Genomic DNA, 23,334 nt, shown 5'->3' with positions numbered 1-23,334 from the left:
TTTACCTGGGAGTGTCTTTGACGGATGAGGAGCTTTACGACACTTCTCCATTTCCGGCATAAACACATGGACGACCGAGCAAGGAAAACATAAGAGGTCAAAAGTTATGGTACTGATCTTCAGCAGAAACAATACATAACACAGAGTCATGGTAGGTCTGACACGTTATTTATTAGACGTTACAACAATCGAGCAGCGGTTGCATGCACGAGAGTTTGCTTTATAGCTTTAAAGTTCAAAACTGTGCATTTTAATCGGCTAAGCTAACGTTAGCATGTGACCGATCGTGGCAGCAGTAAAGACATAACTTAGCTGACGGTTTATTCACTTGTCTAATCAACCCGTTCTCACTACTGTGAGGACGGTAAATAGGTCACCCGTCTCGGTTTGAAATAAACACAGATACGCCGATTTAGCTTGGTAACATGCTACAGCTCAGCTCGCGTTTTTATTTGTTTACATGGCACTGCGGGACAGGTGACTGACTTTTTTTTTTTTTTTTTTTTTTAACCTGATTTCCGCCTTTCCGTGTCTTCTGCAGGCCAGCTCCATGGTGGCGGCGGGTCTGGCTCTGGCAGCAGCTGGATTTGCAGGTCAGTAACTCCAGTACAACATACGGCAATTGGTCCATGCAAATATACAGTAGTATAAACTAGCTAGAGCAAGTGGTACAGACATGGAGTGAAATGCACGGAGGAAGGTATTGACTGTATAAAAATACCACTAACTCATCTGTTGTTTGGATTTTGCATAATGATAGTGGTATCGTTTCATGCCATGTCTTCCATGTTATTATGCAAATGTTATACATAGAGTCATATTATGAATCAGACTTCTGAGGAGACCATCTTTGTGGTAACTTTGTGGTGTCTATTTTTCTTTTTATAAATTAAACGACTAAAGGGGAAAATAATCTACTCTTCACTGAAAGTGGTTTTATCCATTGAATATTATTTTACACATGTTTGTAAAATATTAACATTGATATTGTAAAAAAACTGATTTCATCCCTTACTGTCCCAAACCAACTGTTTCAAGATCCTTCCCTTCTCCTTTTCATTAACCAGGTCGCTATGCCATGCAGGCCATGAAGCAGATGGAGCCTCAGGTGAAACAGGCTCTTCAGAGCTTCCCCGTGTCGGTAAGAAGAAATCATGATGGCCGACACATTCAAATCAGCATTTTCTCTTTCATAATCCATTCTTGTTGTCCCAGGCTTTTGGAGGCGGGTACTATAGGGGCGGGTTTGAACCGAAGATGACGAAGAGGGAAGCTGCTCTTGTTTTAGGTGTCAGGTATGTGGATGCTCTTTACCGATTGTGTCGCTGTGCAAGGTCGAACGTCTTGTCACATCCTTGTTCCGCTGTTCTGTCTTTCAGTCCCACAGCCAACAGAAATAAGATCAGAGAAGCCCATAGAAAACTCATGATCTTGAACCATCCAGACAGAGGTCAGTGGAAGCTTTAGAAGTTGCTTGTTGATACATTGTCAGTTGTGTGCGTTACAATATCAGGTCGTCGGTCCGCCACATTCAGGAACGCATTGAAGGAATTTCTTTGTATTTGTATATTTTAACTCGAGGATGAACCGATAAGAATTTGGTGAGCGTCACAATACATGTTTTTAACCATAACATATGCTAATCATAAGTGACATTTTATGCCCAAAAGATCAACCTCAGTACGTCGTTGTGATTATTTGAGGGGAAAAAAACACTTGTGAAATTCCTTCAATGTCTTCTCCATTTTGGAGGATTCTGGACAGATCTACACACACATGCACTGCAAATATGGAAACACAATGCAAGTAGATAAAGCTTTGACTAATCCAAAGACATGAAATGGGATGATATCAATGTTTCAGTATTATTAATGTCATAAGTCTGCAAGTATGTTTCGTCAGTTTACGAGCAAAAAATAACATCAATTCACACTGAGAGTAGCAATATACCCATAATCCTAAAGCTTTGAACAACAAGCACGTCCCTGACATTTTTGTGCATTTTTGAGGTCCTCTGGAAAAATATTTGCTGTTGTTCAGTTGTACTGTGTGTATTTGCATCACCCGTGTTGTCAAATTGATAAAGATATTTTGCTAATTTGCTTGTTTGCTTATTAGCTTTTTATTCCTTAAGATTCAGTGCGTTAAAAACTAAAGGTCTTAAAACCAAAGATGTTCAGTTTTCTATGATAAATAAGAAATATAAAGCAATAATTTAGAGAAGGTCAAGATATTATTCACTGTTTCTGACTAAAGTAATCAGTGTTCTCTGATGAGAGTATCTTAAGTGCATTCATCTGCCTTGTTTAGTGTTTATTTGCTGGCTGAAGATGACCTCCATTACTTTTAGTGAACATACGTACATCCATCTACTATCTTTCAGCTGATGAAAAATTAAAAACATCCTTGATTAAAATGTCGTAACCTTAACCATGGACCCTGTGTGTGTGTGTGTGTGTGTGTGATATCTCACAGGTGGATCCCCCTACCTAGCAGCAAAAATAAATGAAGCAAAGGATCTGATGGATGGCCAGGTCAAGAAATAGAAGTGAAGATGCTGAAACGAGTAATTTCACACTGCTCTTACTCATGTTGTTGCACTGACTGACTGACTTGAACGAGTACCAAATTCTCCCCCTCCCCATATTTGGATTAACTGAGGAAAAACATTTTGTCAAGCCCGTCTCCGAACGTGTTTTCACATGTACGGCTAACGTTTCTATCCACCTTTTATACTCGAACTGTGGATGCTTCATGTGAGCTTTTGTTGTACGGATTAAGACCCATAAAAGGTGAATCTGTCCTTTATTAATAGTGGCCTTGATGCAACAGTCGACTGTTAGTGTCATGATTAATGCATAAGAAGTCTGATATCACTGAGATGAAATTGTGCTGGAATGTTTTCCTGTGAATCCTTTATGTATAAATAAGCAATTTGACTCTGGACCTGAAGATAATTAGGGACTGTAATGTCATTATATCCATTGTACAAATTAGGGTTGAAGAACATTCACTCTTGGATTAAAAATAAAAACATTCTGCAACCAGCATCATGTCTTTGCAGCGTTTGTACAACTGACGTGAGGTTACTGTTGTAAGTGAGTCAAACATAGTTGTGTTTTAGATCTACATGGAAGATCGAGTTTATTTAAGAACTACCTGCATACAAAACATATTGCACATCAACCAACCAGACGATCCTTTTAAAAAAAAAAAAAAAAAAAAAAACATTATACTGTAGTTGACCCAACGAAAACACTTGGGATGTCGCAACTCTCAGTAGTCCAAATTGTCTTCCGGGTATCGAGTGTTTTAGTGTCAAGAAAAAAAAGAAGAAGAGCTTGTTTTGTTTTTGTTTGTTTTTTTAAATACTGTACATTTTTTTTTAAAAATAAATAAACCAAATAAATCTCCTTCCTTAGTGGAACAGTCGTGACCAGTTTCCAGCCAGCCAGTGTGGAAGAACCATGAAAATGACATCAGTGTCACCTGAGCCTGGGTTTGCAGAAACATCTCAGCATCAGAGGAGTTCGGTTCCAACGGTTCGGCAAAATAAAAGCGGATTAAACTTAAATTAATACGGCTTCTGTGAAAAACAGCACTCGGGATGCGCCTCTTGCTAAACTTGATGAAGCTGCCTGATGCTTTGAGATGTTTGCCGGAAACCCAGCTCTGATGGCTACATCTCTGTCCAGCACTAAACAGCAGTAGGCCAGTTTCCAGACTCAACTACAATCAGCTTTTAGACAAAAAAGGTTACGTTTCAGTGCAAAGAAAACAACTCCTCTATTGTTTCTTTTCCAGACATTTCTTCTATGACCGAAGTGGTTGCATATTGAAAAAACAGGAAGCAGCTAACTCCTCAACAGATATATATATATATATATATATGTAGATATATATATATAAAGGATAACTGGATTCATTTTCCCCTGCACAACATTAAGAACAGACACACCTGATTTTTAAAAAGATGCCTCTGAAATCCTGTTAGCGTTTCCTTATTTTGCCTTCGCCCACCCACAGTCAACATAGGAGAACTTTTTAGGACACGGAGACACGATACCTGGCTTAACCGTGTGAGGCGACGGCAAATAGGAAACGCAGAAAGCAGGACTGCAGATGGTGTGCAGAGCCAGGCAACAACATGTTGAATCTACTCTCAAGGCACAACAGCTGATCACATGTACTGTGTATGTAAAACATACTTGGGTTTCCAACAAATCAAATCTGAACTGTGGTACTTCTCATGCAGAACAATTAATTTACAACCTACTAGATGCGTAAAACCCTGGAAGCATCTTTTCTGAGTCGACCTGGTAAAGGGCAGACGTTTTTCAGTGCCATACCCTGTCATGAATTAAAAGAAAATAATAATAATTATAATAATAGTAACTGCTGCGTTCATACCACAGTATGGGTTTGAGTGGAATCCCTGTCTGCATTTTTATAGTCAGTCCAACCTCTCCCTGAGCTTTCAATGAAGAGCGGACTGAAAAGTCTGTAAGTCTGTGTGTGTTTGACTATCTTTGGCATACAGGAAGAACTATTGCGAAAAGAAATGTTGTAAAATGAATAGTTGGACAGAACATATGTAAAGGGGAGGTTAAGGGTCAGAAAACTTGCACAGTGGAACAGGTTTCAAATATTTGTGAAGTAAAGAGAAAAAGAAAAAAAAACAGTGCTTGTCTTATTTAGATGTTAAGATTCATTTTTGAAGGCTGCTCCAGAGATTATTAATAATTAATCGAAAGCAGCCAAAGACGCTCAAATACTTGAAACCAATTTCCTTCGCTCAGCTCGGACTAGGAGAGTCCATTGACGACAGGTTGCGGGCTAGAGTCCCCCTTGTAGGAGACTTTGGTGGTGGGCCTCTCGGTGGAAGACCTGGGAGATCTCGTGGCGTTGTTGTCCTCACCGCTGGCAGCGCCGTTGCTGGAACCATTGGTGGCGGCCGGGGCTGACGGCGGGCTGCTGTCCTCAGCGATGACGTCCACCTCACCCTGAACAGAGAGGTGAGAAGCAAGATCGTCGAGTGAGCAGTAAAAACACACACAGATGTTGAAAAAACTATGTAAACATGACATTTACTGACCACTTCGTTGTTTTTCTTGGTCTCCTTGGCGGTGGTCATCTGTCTGCTCTGAGACTCAGCCCTGGATATGTAGTCGGCCACAGTCACTGAACACATAAGTAGAAATTAATAGATGAAAGTTGAGCAAATCTGACAAACTTCCCCAGCTGGGTCAATATATAATTGGGGGACTTCTGAAGTCCATGGGACATAACAGTATCATACATTTTTATTAAAATAAAAAAAATAAAAAAATGTTATGTAAACAATCACTTATCAATAAAAAATGACTAGATATCACTTAATAATTCTAATTAGTTTCGATTGTGCTCTTTTTGTTAAGTTGAGATAATCATCACAGATATTTCTTTTTTGCCACTATAAGGAAAATAACAAATTGCATCTGTGTTAGACTTTCAGCTAAGTTCCCCATTACCGAGGTCTGTTCTTCCTCCTCTTTCTTAGTTATTTAATATAAAGTAGTGTGTGAGTCAAGTGTGAATTTATCAGTTTAATCAGTTGTACATATAATATCTAGAAGAATCTTTCCCTTAAAATGCCACGTGGTGATTGGTTGTAGGCGACCATGTTGGTTTTGGGCCTGAAAACAGCCAAAATGTGACCAACTATGATAAACCCACAATTATATATTGACCCGGCTTCATTTCCTGCCGATTAGTAGAACAGAAGCAATATTTTCACACTTCAAACCGTGTTTCAAACCTGTTTACACGACCACCAACAACAAAAGTCCGTCATGTTAATCACTTTTCAGACAGATATAAAAAAAACCACATCATCAGAGGAGGAGCCTTCCACAAATTCGACAACATTAAAAAGAAGCTGCATTACAGTCAGGTTTGTTACGATACAGCGCAACTGCTGTAAGTGACAACCTGGCAACGCAACACTGAGATGTGGACGAGTTAGTATTAAGGAAATACACTGCTTGAAATAACACAGCAAACCAGATGCAGACATACTACTGCGCAGATCGTATGTGGCCTGCTATTAAGACGCCTCTACCGCGTTCAATAAAGGCAAGCGAACATTCAGTCACCGGGTAGCACAGTAAGTCTGGGAGTTTTTGTTTAGTAAGTTGTTGATGGCACACAAACAAACACGAGGCCAGGTGCACAGATTTTAAGCTAAGCCGTTAAGAGGAATGCCTGGTGGGGATGAGGGGAGCTGGGTGGGGGCGTGGGGGGGTGGGGGGGCACACTGGCAGTTGCCGCGGTTACCTGGCTGCCTCTCCTCGGGCAGGCGGATGCGGCGACGGCGGCTACGGTTACGACGCTGAGGTTTAGCTTCGGGGTCATCTAGGGGTGTTAGGTGGTCACAAAGACAGCGGTTGGGTCTTAGGAACTACTTTAAACCAGAGAACTGAACTAAACCGACTCCTTCTACTTTAAAGAAGGGGAACAATAGGCTGCTGCACAGAACTAGTCTAATAACCCAGTGTGTTTGTGTGTGTGTGTGTGTGTGTGAATGAAGTCGTCTTGTAAAATATTCTTGCCAAATTATGAGACTCTCATACCGATTCCGTTTTCGCTGACCGAGGCGTTGTCAGACTCGCTCATGCCGTCCATCAGAGTGGCGTCCTCATCTGTTCTGCGTCGCCGGGACCTCCGGCGGCGGTTCGCCAACAGGTTGGACTCGCTAGCATCGGTGTCGGCTGTCTGGTCCGTCTCTGTGTTCGTCTCCAAGGCCCCGTAGCCATAGCTGTCCTCGTGTTCCCGAGGCCCCGCTGCAGCACAGAGACAAGTTAATGCTTAGACACACATTTCAGCTGTGTCCTCTACATACGTCATTTCGCAGTAAAACGCACCATAACTGTTGCTGTATCCTCCTCTTCCTCCTCTTCCCCTTCCTCCTCGGCCTCTGCCGGGTCCTGGCCTCCTGCGTCCGTCTCTCTGTGGACGTGGACCTCTCTCCCTCTCTCTGTGTGTCCATTAGAGAACATGGAATAGATCACATGAAAGAGGTGGCACTGACTTATACAAAGACTGTTTAACATTTATAACATCATAAATGATGTGACTGACTGTTTTATACTTGTACTGTGTTTTTCCTTGGATCCCAGGAAGATTAGCTGGTAACTATGGTACCAGCTAATGGGGATCCTCAATCAATAATATAGTATGAAGCTCACCTGTCCTGGTCCTCTCCAGCCAGGGACCAGTCACTGAGCTCATCCCTGCGCTCTGAATCGGTCTCAGAGGCGTTGGACTGCTCCGAGTTGGTGCCTGAATTCAAGCAGACACACAAATGGTAAGAGAGAGACAACAACGAGAATCGGTGTCTTATATTTGTCTGGTGCATTTTACTGAATGCACTGATTTCCTTGCACAGTGGCAAATTCTGATGCAAACATCACTGTGGCTGAGAGGACTGGAAAAAAAGTCAGTACGTTTACATGCATGTGAAAAAAAAAAAAAACGCCTTAATCCAACTTTAACTGGACAACTGAAGTGCATGTAAACACAACTAAAGTCTGAGTTCTCTTATTCAGACTAAGACACACAGATAATGCAATGGAAATCGTTTTTCTACAGCATGTATACGCCTTAATCAGACTTAACCTAGACAACGCGTGTGCTGTCCTACGACCCCGGAACAAAAACATCCAAGAAAGTCAGTCGCAGAAGAAGAAGAAGGTAAACAGAGCCGGTAGAAGAACCACCTAAAGGATAGCACATATCTTATCTGCACCAAGTAGCGCGCACATTATGTACGAGATAAAAAAAAGTACTATTATCCATCTTGTTGTTATTTGAAATGAACGACTCCAGTTGTTTATTATATGACGTAATAGGTCAACCGGAATATTGCCGCATAGTGTGGAGGAGGTTATTTTCTCCGTTGTATGTGAACTGGGACAATGTCTGCATTCAGAAAGTTGAATTTCAAGCGTAGCTCCATTAAACTGTGCACGTAAACGCACTGATTGATTTTTTTCAATTCACGTCTCATGTTGTCGTGAGACCACACAGTAAAAAGGCGTGGGGGAGATCTAGAAACATGACAGAAGCTCCAACTCTGAGAGCACAGTCAGGCCTGAAAGATGACTGGAATTAGAAAGTATGACAAAAAGAAAATAGCTAAACAATTCAAGATGTACTAACTAGTTGACAGCGTTAGTTACCTGGCTAGTACCTGGCAACAAATAACATTTATCAGATTGTCTATGAAGATTCTGTCATCCAGCTCATCGTATAACCTAAAAACAAAGCTGAAACAAAGACTTGTTGTCTTGTCTTGAAGGTGTTTCACCACTAATTCATTTATCCGTGTCTTAAAGGCTCCTACCATATCCAGTGCTGTAGCTGTGGCCTCTGCGTCCACGGCCCCGGCCGTTGTAGGAGCGACTGCCATGTAAAGAGGAGGCATTCGCGCCATTGTCTGCATTATATCCTCCTCCTCCACCTCCTCTTTCCCCCCTCTCTCCTCTCTCCCTGTCAGCTGGTCGGTGGCCCTGGGTGATCTGGCGCAACTGTTCATCAATCTGCATCCGCTCGAGACGAAGCTGCTCAACCTCCTACGGGCGCAGAGGAAACAAAGGAAACAGTGAAAACTGGAGAAAAAATGAACGAGATGATGGGCGTGATCATCATACACACATCTACATCACATGTATCACGCCTTGAGCTGTTTACTCTCAACCTCGCTAGGCTGCTTCCCTGTGAATAATCCACAATCTGCCTCAGCTCTTCATTTAGCTGCTGGCCCTCCGAGAGAAGCTCCGCCATGTCCTACACACACACACACACAGTGCACAACAAACACACACACGAAAGCACCAGTGTGGTTCGTGACATGCAAACAGCACATACAGACACACATACATATACAGCAGCACAGGGATATCTATGAAGGTTAGTGGGTTTTCATAAGGATTTGGGAAACTTGACATGACATTAACAAGTTACTCTTAGTTGGCCTTCTGACTGGTCTGCTCCAGACAATAATAATGTGAGAACGTGAGGGCCCCTTCCCATCGAAAAATGGAACTTATGAAAAAAAATTATAAAAAACTTATGTAAGTGTGATTTGAAGTAGATGAAATAAGACATAAAAACAGAAAACTGCTCATGGTTGTTAATGTTAGCCATCTCGCCTCTGTGTTACCTCTAGATAAGTGGTCTAGGCCGCAGCCCCCTGGTGGGCCGCGAAGGTATTGCAAGTGAGACGCCAAATTATTTCATTTGATATACATTTTATGTCAAACACCAACACCATGATGTGATATTTTAAAAGGAAAACGCTATAAGTGAGAGTGCAATGTTTTTAATTTTGTTTCTTTGATATTATTGCTTTTGCTTAAATTGAAGTTTGATCTGCCTACCTGACTTGAGCAGAACTTACATCATCTTTATATCAGGTTTGTGTTTATTTGTAAGTCTACCGATTTAATGGGCTTCTTCTGATATTTTGTTTGGATCTGATAGTGGATGTCAAATGTTTATATATGAGAATGTATTTCTCCATTGTTGAAGGATTTATAATTATTATTTATGAATCATTTGTTAATTCGCCTGTTACAAACAGCCCCTTGCTGATCACTTCTGATATCTGTGTGGTGCTGACGGACAGTTCCTTGAATGATTGAACAGTATTCAGTTCAATTCCTTTACGTTCAATCTTCAATAAAAAAGAAAAGGTGCTCTGAGAACGCATCATATGGGCTCCATATTTATGCGGTCAGAGGTGGGCTGCAAACATTTTTGAGACTTAAAAGTGAGTCCCGAGCTGGAAACGGTTGGGAACCACTGCTCTAGACTCTGTTACTAAACATTTTCAATGTTTTTCTGTTGGAGGGAGTAAACTCCTACATTGCTGCCGTTTGTCTAACCTAGCAACTGTAACATAAGAAGTCAGGAATTGACTAAGAGTAGGAGCATTTTGGTAGGTGGTCAGCAGACCAATCAGAAGGCTGCAGTGGTAAAGTATAGTCACGCTGGTCAGTTCTGAATAAAAGCCAATGTTTCTGCCTCCGCTGAATATATCATGTTTCCTGCTGTGTTTACTACTCATCTTAAATTACATTTAACTCCTGATTGGTTTTACACACTCCCTCATCACTCTAGCACTCTGCTCGGCATAAACTCATCGCCTCAGAAATGCTTATGCTGCACTGTTTGCATGCTGTTAGCCAGATAATCTCAGTTAGGCCTCGCGTATGCAGAGGCTGATTAAAAGAACAGAGACGGCTGTAAACTGACGCTACGGCTTCGAGTCAAAGCAAAGAATTAGCAAACGCTACAAACAAACATGCGCCAGGAAAACAATCCCAGTTTTCACAATTAAATATATACACAGAGATGGCCGTACATTGAGGTAAGAGATGTGGTACTCCAACAAGACCTGGACATTGCCAATACTCTCCTTAGTACCGACAAAGGTGAATGGGACCATTCCCTGTGTCAACAAAACACAAAAACACAACACACATGTTAGTATGAGACTGTCTAACCTGAAGGAGCAAGTGGGCGATGCTACTTCTTCATCTGCATAGAGTTACAGATGAGCACTAGCAGTAAACACTTACTTCTTGTCTGGGCTGCTTGGTGTCATTGTCCCCTTCTATCCTGACCCTCACCACACCAGACTTGTCCACAATCTCCTGGATGACCTTACCGTTCTTACCGATCACTTTGCCTGGAGACGCAGAGAAAGGGGTCAGTTCAACTCAGAAACTCAAGAGTGAATAGCACCTAATAGCCATGATGTATGGTACCGATGGGAGAAAACGTTTGTGTCTACCTACCAACGAGGTTACGTGGCACCTGAACAGAATCTTCCAGGAACTCCAAGTAGCTCCTGGCCTTCCTCACGGCCTCCGCTGTCTGAGGTGAAACACAGAGTCAGTTTCTCTACCACACATTCAGCTATAATACATGAGTAACTCATAGTAAGCAAGTGCATCGAGCATAAGCTTAAATATTAATAGGATAATCTCAACAAGGCAAAGTTTATGTAGGGATGGGTACCGATACTCTGTGGTGCTGACACATGTGGCTGTAACCAGAACAAAAAGATTTCAGTGCTCCGTTTTGGTGTCACTGAATTTTTAATTACCGCCCCCTTAGCTCACTGTGACGTCACATCAGTTTTTCATGGAAGTTTGTTTTGGATGGAAGTGAACGGTCAAAAGTTTGACTGTACTTTACCTCAATGAATGGCAGGCTCTGTAACAACCTGCAGCAAGTGCTTGAAGGAGATATTGTGAAATGGAGATAACAAAAATATACCGTCTTCAATAGCCTGTGAGACCCAACGCCACTGTTTTTATTATGATAATTATGACAGTATGTTGTGATTTTATTTTGTATTGGTTAATTTATCTCTTAGTCTTAAATGTATTTATATTATTTAAATTAACATTCTGTTCAACTTGCACATCACAAAATTAAAAATAAAATGGAACGTTTTTTTTTGTTTGTTTGTTTTTTTACAAAGTTTGTATGTTTTCCATTCTTAAAGCACCAGCATTGCTTTCAATTGTTTCAATGGTTTGACATTGTTTATCGGATAAAACCTTAATGATACCCATCCCTAGATATGTGTAAAGATAAAAATGTAACACATACATGAAGATAGTGAAAGCTACGATTAGCTGGGAGGCTAGGAAGGAGCTACCTTGTTTCAGTAGGTTCAAACACATCCACACTCTTGTTTGTTATTTTAAAAACATCTATGGCTGGCATGAATGAAGTTAGAAAGAAAAGACACATTTATCAGGTTTTACTTGTAGAAATTATACTGCACTCCATAAATCAATCCATCAAAGTACAACAAACATCTCCCCAGGTAACACTGTTTCTGCAAGTTTGAACAAGTGAAGTTTAAGACTTTTTAAGACCATTATGGGTTAAATTTAAGACCTACAGGAAGCACGAAAAATGTCCTTGAAAATAACAAAATTTGTTGTCAGTCAACTATCAACTCAGGACATCCCTGGAGTGGGCTCCACTAATGAGGAACAGAAACATACTAGGCTGAGGCCAGAGGGGGTAATAAATGGATACAAGTATTTAAGACTTGATTAAATGTACTAAAATGACCTACAATGCAAATTATGCTCGTATTTAAAACTTCTTAAGGCCTTAAATTGTGATTATCAAATTTTAGGCTTTGTAAGTCGCTCTTATTGACAACTGTTTTGATAACAGTATATATGGTTTTGTTTATAAGGATTGAATTTAGGGGATTTCATATCAGAAAGGGGCTTTGTGAGATCTTCAGCAAGACAAGTATGAGGAAAGTCGCCAGTTTAACCTAAACAAAAGGAAATAATAACTAGCATGTGACACGTCTATTTGTTATTGTTTTGATCTTGGTTACATACGCCCCAGTTCCCTGTTTTATGTTTGTCTTTGCTTGAGTGCCCCACCCGCCCCCCCCACCTCTCCATAAATCCTGAAGGTGCCCGTCTCCTCGTCCAGCTCAATGGCGGTGACACCCTGAACCTTTCGCGCCTGCTGGATGTTGCTGCCGTGGCTGCCGATGGCCAGGCCCATCAGATCGGGCCTCACCATGAACTCCTCCTGGAAGGACGACACCAGCTGCCTGGAGTTCTACAAACACAACAACACAGTCACAGGTATTAAGTTCATTCTTCATCTTGATTAATGAACAATTGCATTTTATGCTCCATCTGAAGCTTTGCAGAAATAGATAAACAGTTGAAAATACTTTTATTAGGAGATTTTGAAGTTCCCTTTTCAATTGACTACAATTGTAATTTCTGTAAAATTTTCAGGAAAATCTTGAAACTCAGAGGCAGGGTTTTTTGGGCTTTATATTGTTGCACAATGCAAACGTGATCTGGGAGAAGAGGAGGCTTCACCAGAATCACCAGAAACCGGAAATCACAAAACATACAAGAATTCTAAAAATGAAAACATCTGATTTCAGCCAGTGTTTAAAATGAAATTATCAGATCTAAAAAACTGCTCAAAAGGTTTAAAAATAAAGTAAAATATTACATGCAACACAGTATAGCATTTAGTATTGCTTGAATTTTCATTACAAAAAAAATATTATCGGTACACTGAAATATTCTAATTTTAACATTGTAACAAAGTTCCTCTCTCACTACAAACTGACCTCCAGGTGTTTTGTGGCCTCCTGGTTGCGAGACATTAGAAGCAGCTTGGTTCGGATGCTGCGCAGGTGCATGTCGCTCAGCAAAGACACGCGCTTCACTGTCGCCTCATTGGTCGACTAAACACACACACACAGACACAGACACACACAGGTAGTATTACGTAAATATGCAGGGCTGCTCCTTTCTTGATGACTCCTACATGGTAAGGAACAGGTGAGTCATCCATTACACAAACAGGCTGTGTTGGACAAAGGTGCATCGTAACACACAGTAGCATTAAACAGGGTTCGTACACTTTTGAAATTTCAAAACTCCATACGTTTTCCAGACTACACCAAGAAATAAATTATGGCATTTGAGTAAATAGTTGTGTATCAAATAATTACCAGAAGATTAAAGCTAGGTAACGTAACTCGTAAAAATAAGTTAAGATCAAACCCAGATAAATTCAGTGCACGTTTTTTTTTTTTTTAGTTGCACATGAATCATCCATCTATAATCATCTATGCAGCCTACTGTGAGCTCTCACTCAAACATTTAAGCTGTGCTGGCACCTTAAAAAAATTTATGTTTTAGAAAATTGAACAGTCTTGGAAACATGAATATTTTTCCATACACTAGTTTTCATTTTCGATACAGTTTTACGCCTTGAAATGTATTAAGTTAAATTCCACACTTTTGCATACTTATTTAGGAGCCCTAGTTATAAATATACAAATCACCACAGGATTAGAGGATGCCACTTACCACAATCAGGAGCTGACTGGTCTCAGGGCAGTATGTGATGCGACAAGCTCCCACAGCTTTCTTGAAATCCTTATGTGCATTCTCATTCTGGCACCTGTAACATGAGAAAATGGCGTTATTGCCCGATCCTAAAACGTCTGGTACAAAGCTGGGATTGGGGGTTGAAGAAATAATCTACAATAAAACAAAAAAGTACTGTATATGGTATTAATGATCAGGATTCCCCTCTAATTCTGTCACTGTAAATGTGTTGAACATACGCTTCTTGTAGATCCTGAGGAACAGGGACAGTGCACTTGTAGAAGGAGTTCTTGGTGATGGCCTTGTTGGGGTTGACAGGACGCAGACGCTCAAAGGTCACGATCTCGTTGTAGGTTGCATCACAGGCCGCGTACTCGATCACATAGAACTGGAAATAGAATAAAAATGAGTGTATACAATAAAACCATGAAAAAAATAAAACAATACAATAAAAAAAATAAAACTGTTGATTTAAACTGACTAAACGTATTATTTATCCCTTTTTAGTTCTGCTCACGTTTGTCACTTCACAACAAGTTGGGTTTATAGCAGCTTATGAAGACGACAAATGTCACGTTACTACACAGGTACACAAACTATTCTGTTTGGGGATTTCCAATAACAAATCAAAAGATGATGATGTGTGCTCCAAACCAAAACTAAAACCACAAACTGAAAGCAGTAAAGTTTAGTTGACTCATTCTGCAGTAACTGCCTCAAATGACAAGACAGTGCAATCAAACAAGGACAGATGTGAACCATTGAGCTGGGTGTATTTTGCATCATTCCTTTTGTACAAAGTGTCAACAGACTAAACTTGTTAGCATTTTATTAAAATTCTGATTTTTCTTTTTTGTTTATTATTAATTTGTGGTTTAGACGTTTCTTTTAACTTCCACCATCACTGCCTCCCTTAATTCATAGTGGGCTCAGTGGGCCATCGTAACCAGAAACATTTTTGAATTGTATTCCATAGAACTTCTTCCTACTCCTTTTTCAAACAAATGTGTTTTTGTTTTTTCTTGTTTTATGATTTTTTTTATAATAATGTTTGCTTTCTTTTTTATGTACAAATGGTTACAGCTTTTTATATACGTTTGAAATGTTCAAAATAAATAAGTTCATTCCTCATTCATTGAAAGGGGCCTTTTAGAAAACTATTACGACTGTAGTCGCGATGATATTTTTATGGTAGAAAAGCCACGGATCATCCATATGCTGAGAACTTTAGATCCCAGGTATGTGCAGACGAGCCACAAGCATTTTTACAAAACTGCCTTTACAACTGTGCCGTTTTACTACACTACAACAGACTTATTGTCAAGGAAAACCATCTCCATTAGTTTGATGGTGCATTTGATCAATGTTCCTTTTGTAAATCCACTTCAGTGAGAACAAATGTGAGATTTCATAACTAGGCCATATCGCCCAGCCCTACATGCTATTGATTTAGAGTTAAAAGGCTTTGTAAAGATTTAGGAAATCATCAATCTTTATAGACTGGATTCGCATTAAAAAAAAAAAAAAAGTTTTATACAATTCACAAATTATAATAAATATTTTATTTTCATGCAGGACTCACGTCTCCCTTCATCATGCGGACTTTAGCTAACCACCAACCACACGGCTCCTGTTCGTTGGCTCTGGACAAGATCTGCCAGGAGATAAAGCGAAAAGCAAAATGACACAGAGTAAAAAGGCAACAAGTAAATAAATCAGGATAAACTGGAGACCATCTTCTCACCTCCACGTCCTCGCCTTCTCCAATCTCCTTCTTGGCATCAGCGGGTGGCGGCATCCTGACGTCACTGAAGGGCACCTGGCGTTCTGGCTGCCAGCTAAAAACATAACATATTCGTGTTCATTTGCCTCAAAATTTCTAACTTGTTATGTCGTACGAAAACAGCTGTGACACAAGAGAAAGAGAAACTTACTTGTTCTCAAAGGCAATGGTGAGAGAGTCATCGTGGATGTCTTTGACAAAGCCCTGAAGGATGGACAGAGACAGGGGACAGAAATTAAGTGGCAAATACTTAAACAGTTGCTTGTGGAATTCGTCTAATGTCTAGAAGACCTGAGGATATGTTTCTTAGTCTCAGTCGCTCTCCATTTTGTCAATCTTATAAATACACAGAAGAGCTCACAAGGGTGACAAGGTGCACAAGGCTGCCAAAGGTTTCACATTCCAGTGAGCCACCGTTGGCAGAACCACGCCAAGATATGCAGGAATGTGCAAGCAAATGCAGGGAAGAAGATATCCAGCAGGTGAACAAGGATGTGTATTAAAATACTTTTAAGTAATCAGGTCTGCAAATGTTTTGCAAGGAAAGAAATGTACACGAAGAGAGATGAAAACATTCGCTTTACTAAAGTTCTCACTTTTGTGGACGACAGAATAATATCAAGAGGCATTAAAGCATAAATACACTGTCTGTCAATGAGCCTCATTCGAGGTACAAACTATTTACAGTTTGTACCTTCCTGTTGAATATTCAGGCTAAATTATCTTGCTAAAAGAAGACATACATACATAAAAATACATAAAAGACAGGACAAGCCTCTCATTTTCTAGCCCACCTGAACTGAACTGAAGAAACGCGTAAAAGTATAAAACCTTTTCAACAATGAAACACAGACTTGACAATGAAGACAACGCTTACTTGTTTTACCTATGTGTTTAATTTGCCATGGGTGCGTTAGGGAATTGAAAGATTTTTATTCAGTTAAATGCACTTTGCAAAGTACCATATTAGAAATTACCATTTATTATTTTAGTTTTATGTAGTTTTAAGTGATTAAAAAAATCTAGTTCTGTTCAATTACAGCGTCGTTATAGTGTTTTTAATGCTGTTTTTGGCATCTTTTTGTCATGTTTACACATTTAAAAGACAAGATAATCCTTTACTTTATGGATAAAAAGTTCATAGTTTTCATCACATTGTCCTGTACTGGTTTAAAATTTGCCAACATCGGCTGCTTACCGGGCGCCTAAAGTGTCAGGCATGGCAACATTTCTTGATCTTAAAATGATGCCCAACTGAATTTGTAACACAATAACACCACATACACCCTCATGTACATTACCAGTCAAGTACTCAGTCAAGAGTTTAGTCTTCAAACTAATTCTGCCAGCTTGTCACCAGGTTACATTATGAGAAGCAGAGAATTTAGCCTCAATTATTGGTCGCTTTGCAAGCAAATATGTCAAACTATTTATGGTTCCAGCTTCAGAAATGTGAGCCCTTGTTCCTATTCTCTGTCAGATATAATAGCAAACTGAATATATTTGGGCTTGAATTAACTTGATCATACAAAACATGCAACTTGAGAGATTTGAGAAGCCAAAAATGTCACATATATGCTATTTTACCACTATTAGATTAAATGTACTTGTCTCGTCATAAACACAAATCACTTTTATTTGTTCATCTTGTGTGAGGGTCACTTGCGATACATTTTAAGAAAGCCATCCGACGTAAAGTTAGTTAGAAAGTGAAATCAAGAAGTGTAAATAGTGTGACAATGCAGTAGAACAAGACAAACATGAAGAGTGAAGGTGAGACGAGACAAGGAAAAGTAGGGGAAGGAGGGACGAGAGGAGACAAACTGGGAGGCAAGGGAATGGGAGAAATACTTTGGGCAGCAGGTCTAGAAATAGCATTTAAGTCTGTGGTATCAGTGACCCTCTTCTCACACGCCAGCTGGTCAGGATTGACAAGGAACAGCTGGCTCGCACGTACACAAGCACAAAATAGCTTGGGCGTGATGAAGTATCAAATAATAGATTCGTGGAGTCTGTGCAGACACAAGGCTCGGTCACAAGCAGTCATTCTGTCTTCTATAGCTCACACACGCTTTGATAAACAGTGTAACCAAGCCCTGCTTTAATCTACCACAGCTCCCGTGACATCTAAACAATTTAAATACCCAAATAAACCGACTAGAGTCACTTGCTTATTTACTTTAGCCTCATCCCTTGACGTCAACACTCAGGCAACTAGCAAGTTAGCTAACTTTTAGCTCGGAGAAGCTACAACTCTACTCGAGCTCAGTTGATAACAACTGTAATGTATTGTATGTTATTATTATGGCAAGCAAGACTGTTATTCATGGGCTTTAGATTTAAAGAAATAAAGCTAACCAACTAGTGAAAGTGTCGCTTAAGACTTGCGAGCGATGCTAGCTTTTCCTGCTAATCCTGGCTAATACTAGCTAATGACAGACACTTTAATGGGTTCGGATCAAATCGGAACATGTCGCCGTGCTCCGTTAGATTTCAGCTATCACACCGTGTTCCGTAACGAACTATTACGTTAAATGCTGCATCGATAGGCCGGTATTTACCTTGTAATAAGCCCCGTTGGAGCCACGGACCTCCACCGCCAGTTCCTCCATATTGGACACGCAAAGGATGCTGGGAGGACAGGTGCTCCTTCAAGCCTCAGGAGGAGGAGGGAGGCGGCTGTTGTGTGCTCTGTTCACTGTTTTTGGGTGAAACTGCTCAAAAAATCAGCAAAATCACTTAGCAGCTAAAATGTGTTTAATTGTGATTAGTTTAGATGAGCCTCCTGCTGTTTATTACCTATCTATTGACACATTTTTATCAAAATCAAATCAAACTTTATTTATATAGAACTTTTCACACAAAATGCATTGCAAAGTGTTTCGCACAAAATAAAAACAGAAAACATTACAACAAGTAATAAAAACCAACCCCACAAATAGACACACATGCACAGCATGGTATAAGGTACAGTAGCATGGCAGGACACTGAGGATCCAGGTGAGGAAAAGCCACCTATGCAAACCACAACGAAAGGTACCGCAGCCTGCGACCACAGGGAGGGCCACTGCAGACACCACCCTGATCCGGATACACCAGGGCAGACTCCAGGCTGGAGGCATCTCCAAGAGACGTCCCTGCAGGTAAACCAGACACACCTCCCAGTGCAGAGGGCCCTCAGGAGGAAACACTGGAGGTAAAACCTAAAAAATTAACAGTAATAAAGGATAAAAAGTCTATTATTACTAAAAGAAGAAATGATAAAACTAAGAAATCATGACAAAAACACTGTAAAGTTACAAATACATGCAGCTTTGAAAAGGCATATTATTGTTTTTGCTACTGCTTGAAGTTACACATTTGCAATTTTTCCTCCTATAATGATTTCTCCTGAACATGTTGATCACATCATCCTCAGAGCAAGAGGTGCAGGGAAACTATCTGTGCAAAAAATACAGCACATTCCAGTCCATCAGAGGCTTCAGCAGTTAATCAACAGCGGCTCGCCTACATAGTTTCAAAACTTTTTCATTTCCATTTCCCTGGTCAGGTCGGACTGTAACTTCAGGAGATAAACACTTAATTTCCCAAACTTGCTTTAGCTTTCGATAACTTGCACACAACATGGACCAAATTTTTCCTCAGAGCAATAACTTCAGTGAGAGATGAAGAGATGTAAGGCTGTAACTAAGACAGATTTATTGTATTTTACTGACCTACATGGCCTCTGTTAAAATCCAATTATAATTTTTCTTTTGTCCGATACAGTAGTTTCCTGCAAATATATTGGTCTAGAAGAACTATAATTCCCCCTGGAAAATAGTGGAATACAAATAAAATGTAGGTACACTACATTTACAAACTGAGTATATGAACTTGTTGTTTTCCAGACCTGTAAAGTATCATGTTTATATAAAATATAATAAACTGCTATGGCTGAACTAACAGTGAATAAATGCTTTAAACGGTCCCCTTCAGTAACTTACAGCATTAATGTTATGTTAGAATATTAGTGTGTCAGTAAAACCACATCAGGATTCAAAACATTGCCCTAGTTGAAATCAGATTAAATATTGTGTTTGATTCTTTAACTGAAGTAAAAGGTTAAAATCATCTTTAGCTTGGATTCTGATGAAAACAAATGTGAGTGGACTAGTGTTCAAATGGACATCTTAAAAATATATTGAAACACAACCACATATATCATGTAACAAACAGCAGAATAATGAGCAATGGGAGCACACTTAAGTTTGATATATGGTTCAAAATGGTGATAACTTAAAGTAGGAAAAAGGAGACAGAGACGTCACCTCATCTTTGTGAAGAGTTTTGGTTGCTCAGCTCTTTCCTCTTTTTTTTTTTTTTTTTTTTTACAGGTGTGGATTTGGTCCAGTGAATCCCATTTCAGTCCTTGAATTGCCATTGTAAGTGCGAGTCACCTCAAGGTCACTCTAAGTCATTACATTTGTCCTGAAGCGAAGCGTTTCTGTCCTGATGAGAGTTTATTCTTCCCGCGGACTTTTCATAGCAGAACTGAGACCAGACATACACCTAAAAAACAAAAGTATATATATGTAAGTATAAGACGTATATTTACTCCCAGAAACAGACAAACCTTCTTCACAACTAACCAAACATGTCTTAATGAGAGACATCAGGAGCTACTGTGCAGTGGGAACAGGATGTCTCATGTACACCGATCAGGCATAACATTATGACTACCTTCCTAATATTGTGTGGGCCTCCCTCGTGCCTCAGAAACAGTTATAACTTATCAGAGAATGGACACCTGTGGTGTCTGTTAGTGGGGGCCTTGGGTCCACTGGGATGAGGGGACAGGTCACTGGATCAGGCAGGTCCACGTGCCTCTCACAGATACTTGATCAGTTTTTTGTCATTGTTATGGGGTGGGGGGTGTCTGGTCTGGTCTAGGTGGGTGCTATACGTCTAAGTAACATCACATGAAAGAATGAATGAATGAATGAATGAATGCCAGGTCCAAAAGTTTCTCAGCAGAACACTGAACTGTCACAAGATGGTCATAATGTTATGCCTGATCAGTGTGTGTAATTGTGGTAACCTTGTGTCTCTGCTTGTTACTGACATGCAAAATCAACAGTTTAGGAAAAAGACTACGCCCTTGGAGATAAAGATTACAAGACTGACTAACTGACTGACAACTATACACATAACTATATATACTAATACAATATAATGAACTATTTCCATACTAACTATTGTTTATTAAGATACAACTCCAAATTAAATATATTTGTACTGAACTTAAAAGAAATATTCTCAGAAAAATCTTCTATTTTCATAATGAAACATATAAAAATTATCAGATTTACAATCATCGGCTCATTTTAAATGACCTCTAATCATCCTGAGCAGAGGAAATAATGAAGGTTTGTGTCAAAGCTGTAAAAAGGTAAAGAAACAACTCATAAAAAATGCCTTTACATTCAGTTCAGGCTGCAAATGGCTGTTAAATACAACACTGTTTATCCCTGAATTCACTGAGCAACCTATACTGTATATAATTAGTATAACTAATTAAAACAGGAAAGAGATTTGATTTGGTGGACAAATACACACTGTTCAGTGGTGACACACAGACTGGCTCATGTTTTAGAAACAGCCACTGTGACACCTAGTGGCCAACAGCTCCTCTCCTGTGGCCTGTTATTCACGTACAGGCACAAACTGTATTTCTTCTGATTTGGCACCACCATGAGACTGCAACAGAGATACGACACAACTGGATGTTAAAGTCTAATTCAACAGGGCTCATCAGAGTGGGATGAAGAAGTCAATGTACTGTTATTAAACAGTTTATTAACAGAAATAGTTGGAGCTGTTGTTGATCAGTGTTTGATGTGTTTGATGAAACTCCAGCAATTTGGAAAAAAGTCTCTTCCACTTTGATTTGATCATAAAAACAACATGACATTAAAATAAATTGATCGGAAAGAAGTTTGTGAAGAAGAAAAAAAAAAGCTGCAGCGGAAAAGTTTAGCCAGAACAAATGGAAAGTTTTTATCCCTCCCAGATTAATTTAAGATTATTTCCACTAAAATACACAAAAAACACACAATAAACCTGTTTTTTTTTTTTTTTTGTATTTGATCATGGTCAAATTGAATACACATTTGTCTTATAATGATTACATTCTCTTTAACTGTCAGAGAAAATGTGTAAAATTACTAACACTTGTGGAAATGTAGTGAGTGACTACTATGTAGCGGGTTGTTTAACAGTTCAACAAGTCCTACACGACAATGAACAAGCATTTTAATGAGATGACAATGGTGTAGTTTATCAGACAAACTCTGCTTTGTTATAGATGAAAAGAAATTGAAATGATTTATTCTACAACGGCAAAACAAAAACGCAAAACTAAAGAAACTTCAACTTCATGCCTCTAAAATGATTTTTAACCCTGTTTAGATAATATTCAATAAATATTATAGTGGTATGTAAGTAGTTAAACATGTGAATTAACAAACAAGTGCACCGGTAATATGTTAAAATATAAAGGCTACTATATATTTTATCACATAGTGGAGAATTAATATGCACCGTACAGATTATAATGACATTTAACTCTTGTTTTGTCTCATGTACAGGAGCCGCAGGTTAAGGTGTTTAAGAATAATATTCGAATTTAAAAATGTATACTGTGTTAATATATATATGTGTGTGTGTGTGAAGTAAAAACAGGTGTATAAACGATGCAGAAAGAGAAGTTATTACACAGCAAAAAATGTTAAAAGCCGTGTCTTTAAGCGTGCTTTGAGGTACTTCTCAACATGTTCCGACGCTGTGATGGGGCGGACATGAACACGGCGTGCTCCTGTAGTGTGTAATTCAGTGTGTGTGTGTGTGTGTGTGTGTGTGGCGACAAATATTCTGCTTGGTCTGAAGACATTACCACAGAAACCTCACAGTCTGCCTGATAGTCGGTCCTCACGTTCTGATTTAAACCAGTTTACCAATTCCATTATGCTAAGCCCGAACACTGGTTGGGAAATGATGAACGATTATGTGAAACACATAATCTCCCTGCTGCACCATCATTGCAATATGACAGCCAAATTTCATTCATCCTATCCAATTTCTTCCTTATTTAAGGAAAGAAAATTACTGGTCCCAGTAATCAGATATGTAGCGAGGCTGTGTGCAGGAGTTAAGCCCACTCCCATTAGGCTTTCTGCCTTGCTCTGGCTGCAGTCAAACACATGCACACACACACACACACACACACACACACAAGCACACAAAAAGACAGATACACATGTTCCACATGTCTGACCCTCCTCAGTTCTCACATCCCCTTTCACCCATTTCAAGGACTATTATTTGGCCGTGATATATTCTCCACAACATCATCCGTTAGCGATGCCAGTTTGAAACACAGTGTCCTTTAAGTGGTTTAGAGAGCTGCAGACAGGCAGTTCTCCCACACTTCAAACTCCCTTCCTCTTCTCTCTCTGAAAAAGTCCTGCACAAACGTTACAAACAACAACATCATTTTAGAAATTGTACTAAATTGGATAAAAATCCAATTTTCTCCTCCTTTTTTTTTTTTTTTTTTTT

The 23,334-nt window shown here is 39.6% G+C and overlaps 2 protein-coding genes across 6 annotated transcripts; one reads left to right on the top strand and one right to left on the bottom strand.

Moving 5' to 3' along the window:
- The first annotated feature begins 22 nt into the window (after window positions 1-22).
- On the top strand, window positions 23-3,385 carry dnajc19 (DnaJ (Hsp40) homolog, subfamily C, member 19). The gene is made up of 6 exons (XM_047586530.1): window positions 23-151; window positions 542-593; window positions 1,068-1,141; window positions 1,216-1,295; window positions 1,380-1,450; window positions 2,476-3,385. The coding sequence occupies exons 1-6, from the start codon at window positions 149-151 to the stop codon at window positions 2,544-2,546; spliced, it is 351 nt and encodes a 116-aa protein (XP_047442486.1). The 5' UTR covers window positions 23-148; the 3' UTR covers window positions 2,547-3,385.
- fxr1 (FMR1 autosomal homolog 1) lies at window positions 3,114-18,392 on the bottom strand. 5 transcript variants are annotated; one of them, XM_047586525.1, is made up of 18 exons: window positions 18,297-18,392; window positions 15,887-15,939; window positions 15,697-15,790; window positions 15,535-15,606; window positions 14,192-14,340; window positions 13,932-14,025; window positions 13,184-13,300; window positions 12,481-12,651; window positions 10,842-10,920; window positions 10,623-10,732; window positions 10,406-10,501; window positions 8,384-8,612; window positions 7,227-7,320; window positions 6,903-7,015; window positions 6,612-6,821; window positions 6,316-6,393; window positions 5,096-5,181; window positions 3,114-5,003 (listed from the first exon to the last, which is right to left on the bottom strand). In XM_047586525.1, the coding sequence occupies exons 1-18, from the start codon at window positions 18,345-18,347 to the stop codon at window positions 4,806-4,808; spliced, it is 2,094 nt and encodes a 697-aa protein (XP_047442481.1). In that variant the 5' UTR covers window positions 18,348-18,392; the 3' UTR covers window positions 3,114-4,805. The 5 variants fall into 5 exon arrangements, with proteins under 5 accessions (XP_047442481.1, XP_047442482.1, XP_047442483.1 ...); XM_047586526.1 differs by having other exon boundaries at window positions 10,406-10,498; XM_047586527.1 differs by having other exon boundaries at window positions 10,406-10,492.
- Window positions 18,393-23,334: the final 4,942 nt, after the last annotated feature.

Source organism: Mugil cephalus, chromosome 6, assembly GCF_022458985.1.
Source record: "Mugil cephalus isolate CIBA_MC_2020 chromosome 6, CIBA_Mcephalus_1.1, whole genome shotgun sequence".
NCBI lineage: Eukaryota > Metazoa > Chordata > Actinopteri > Mugiliformes > Mugilidae > Mugil > Mugil cephalus.
The sequence above is the reverse complement of the archived record's forward strand: the minus strand, read 5'-3'. Positions and strand labels throughout refer to the sequence as shown.

Coding starts and splice junctions, on each gene's coding strand:
- dnajc19 (XM_047586530.1), top strand. Junction 1,296..1,379: donor GCTCTTGTTTTAGGTGTCAG/GTATGTGGATGC, acceptor TCTGTCTTTCAG/TCCCACAGCCAACAGAAATA. Junction 1,451..2,475: donor CTTGAACCATCCAGACAGAG/GTCAGTGGAAGC, acceptor GATATCTCACAG/GTGGATCCCCCTACCTAGCA.
- fxr1 (XM_047586525.1), bottom strand. CDS start 18,347: ATGGAGGAACTGGCGGTGGAGGTCCGTGGCTCCAACGGGGCTTATTAC. Junction 14,341..15,534: donor TCCGCATGATGAAGGGAGAC/GTGAGTCCTGCA, acceptor TTCTATTTCCAG/TTCTATGTGATCGAGTACGC. Junction 14,026..14,191: donor CCTCAGGATCTACAAGAAGC/GTATGTTCAACA, acceptor CTCATGTTACAG/GTGCCAGAATGAGAATGCAC.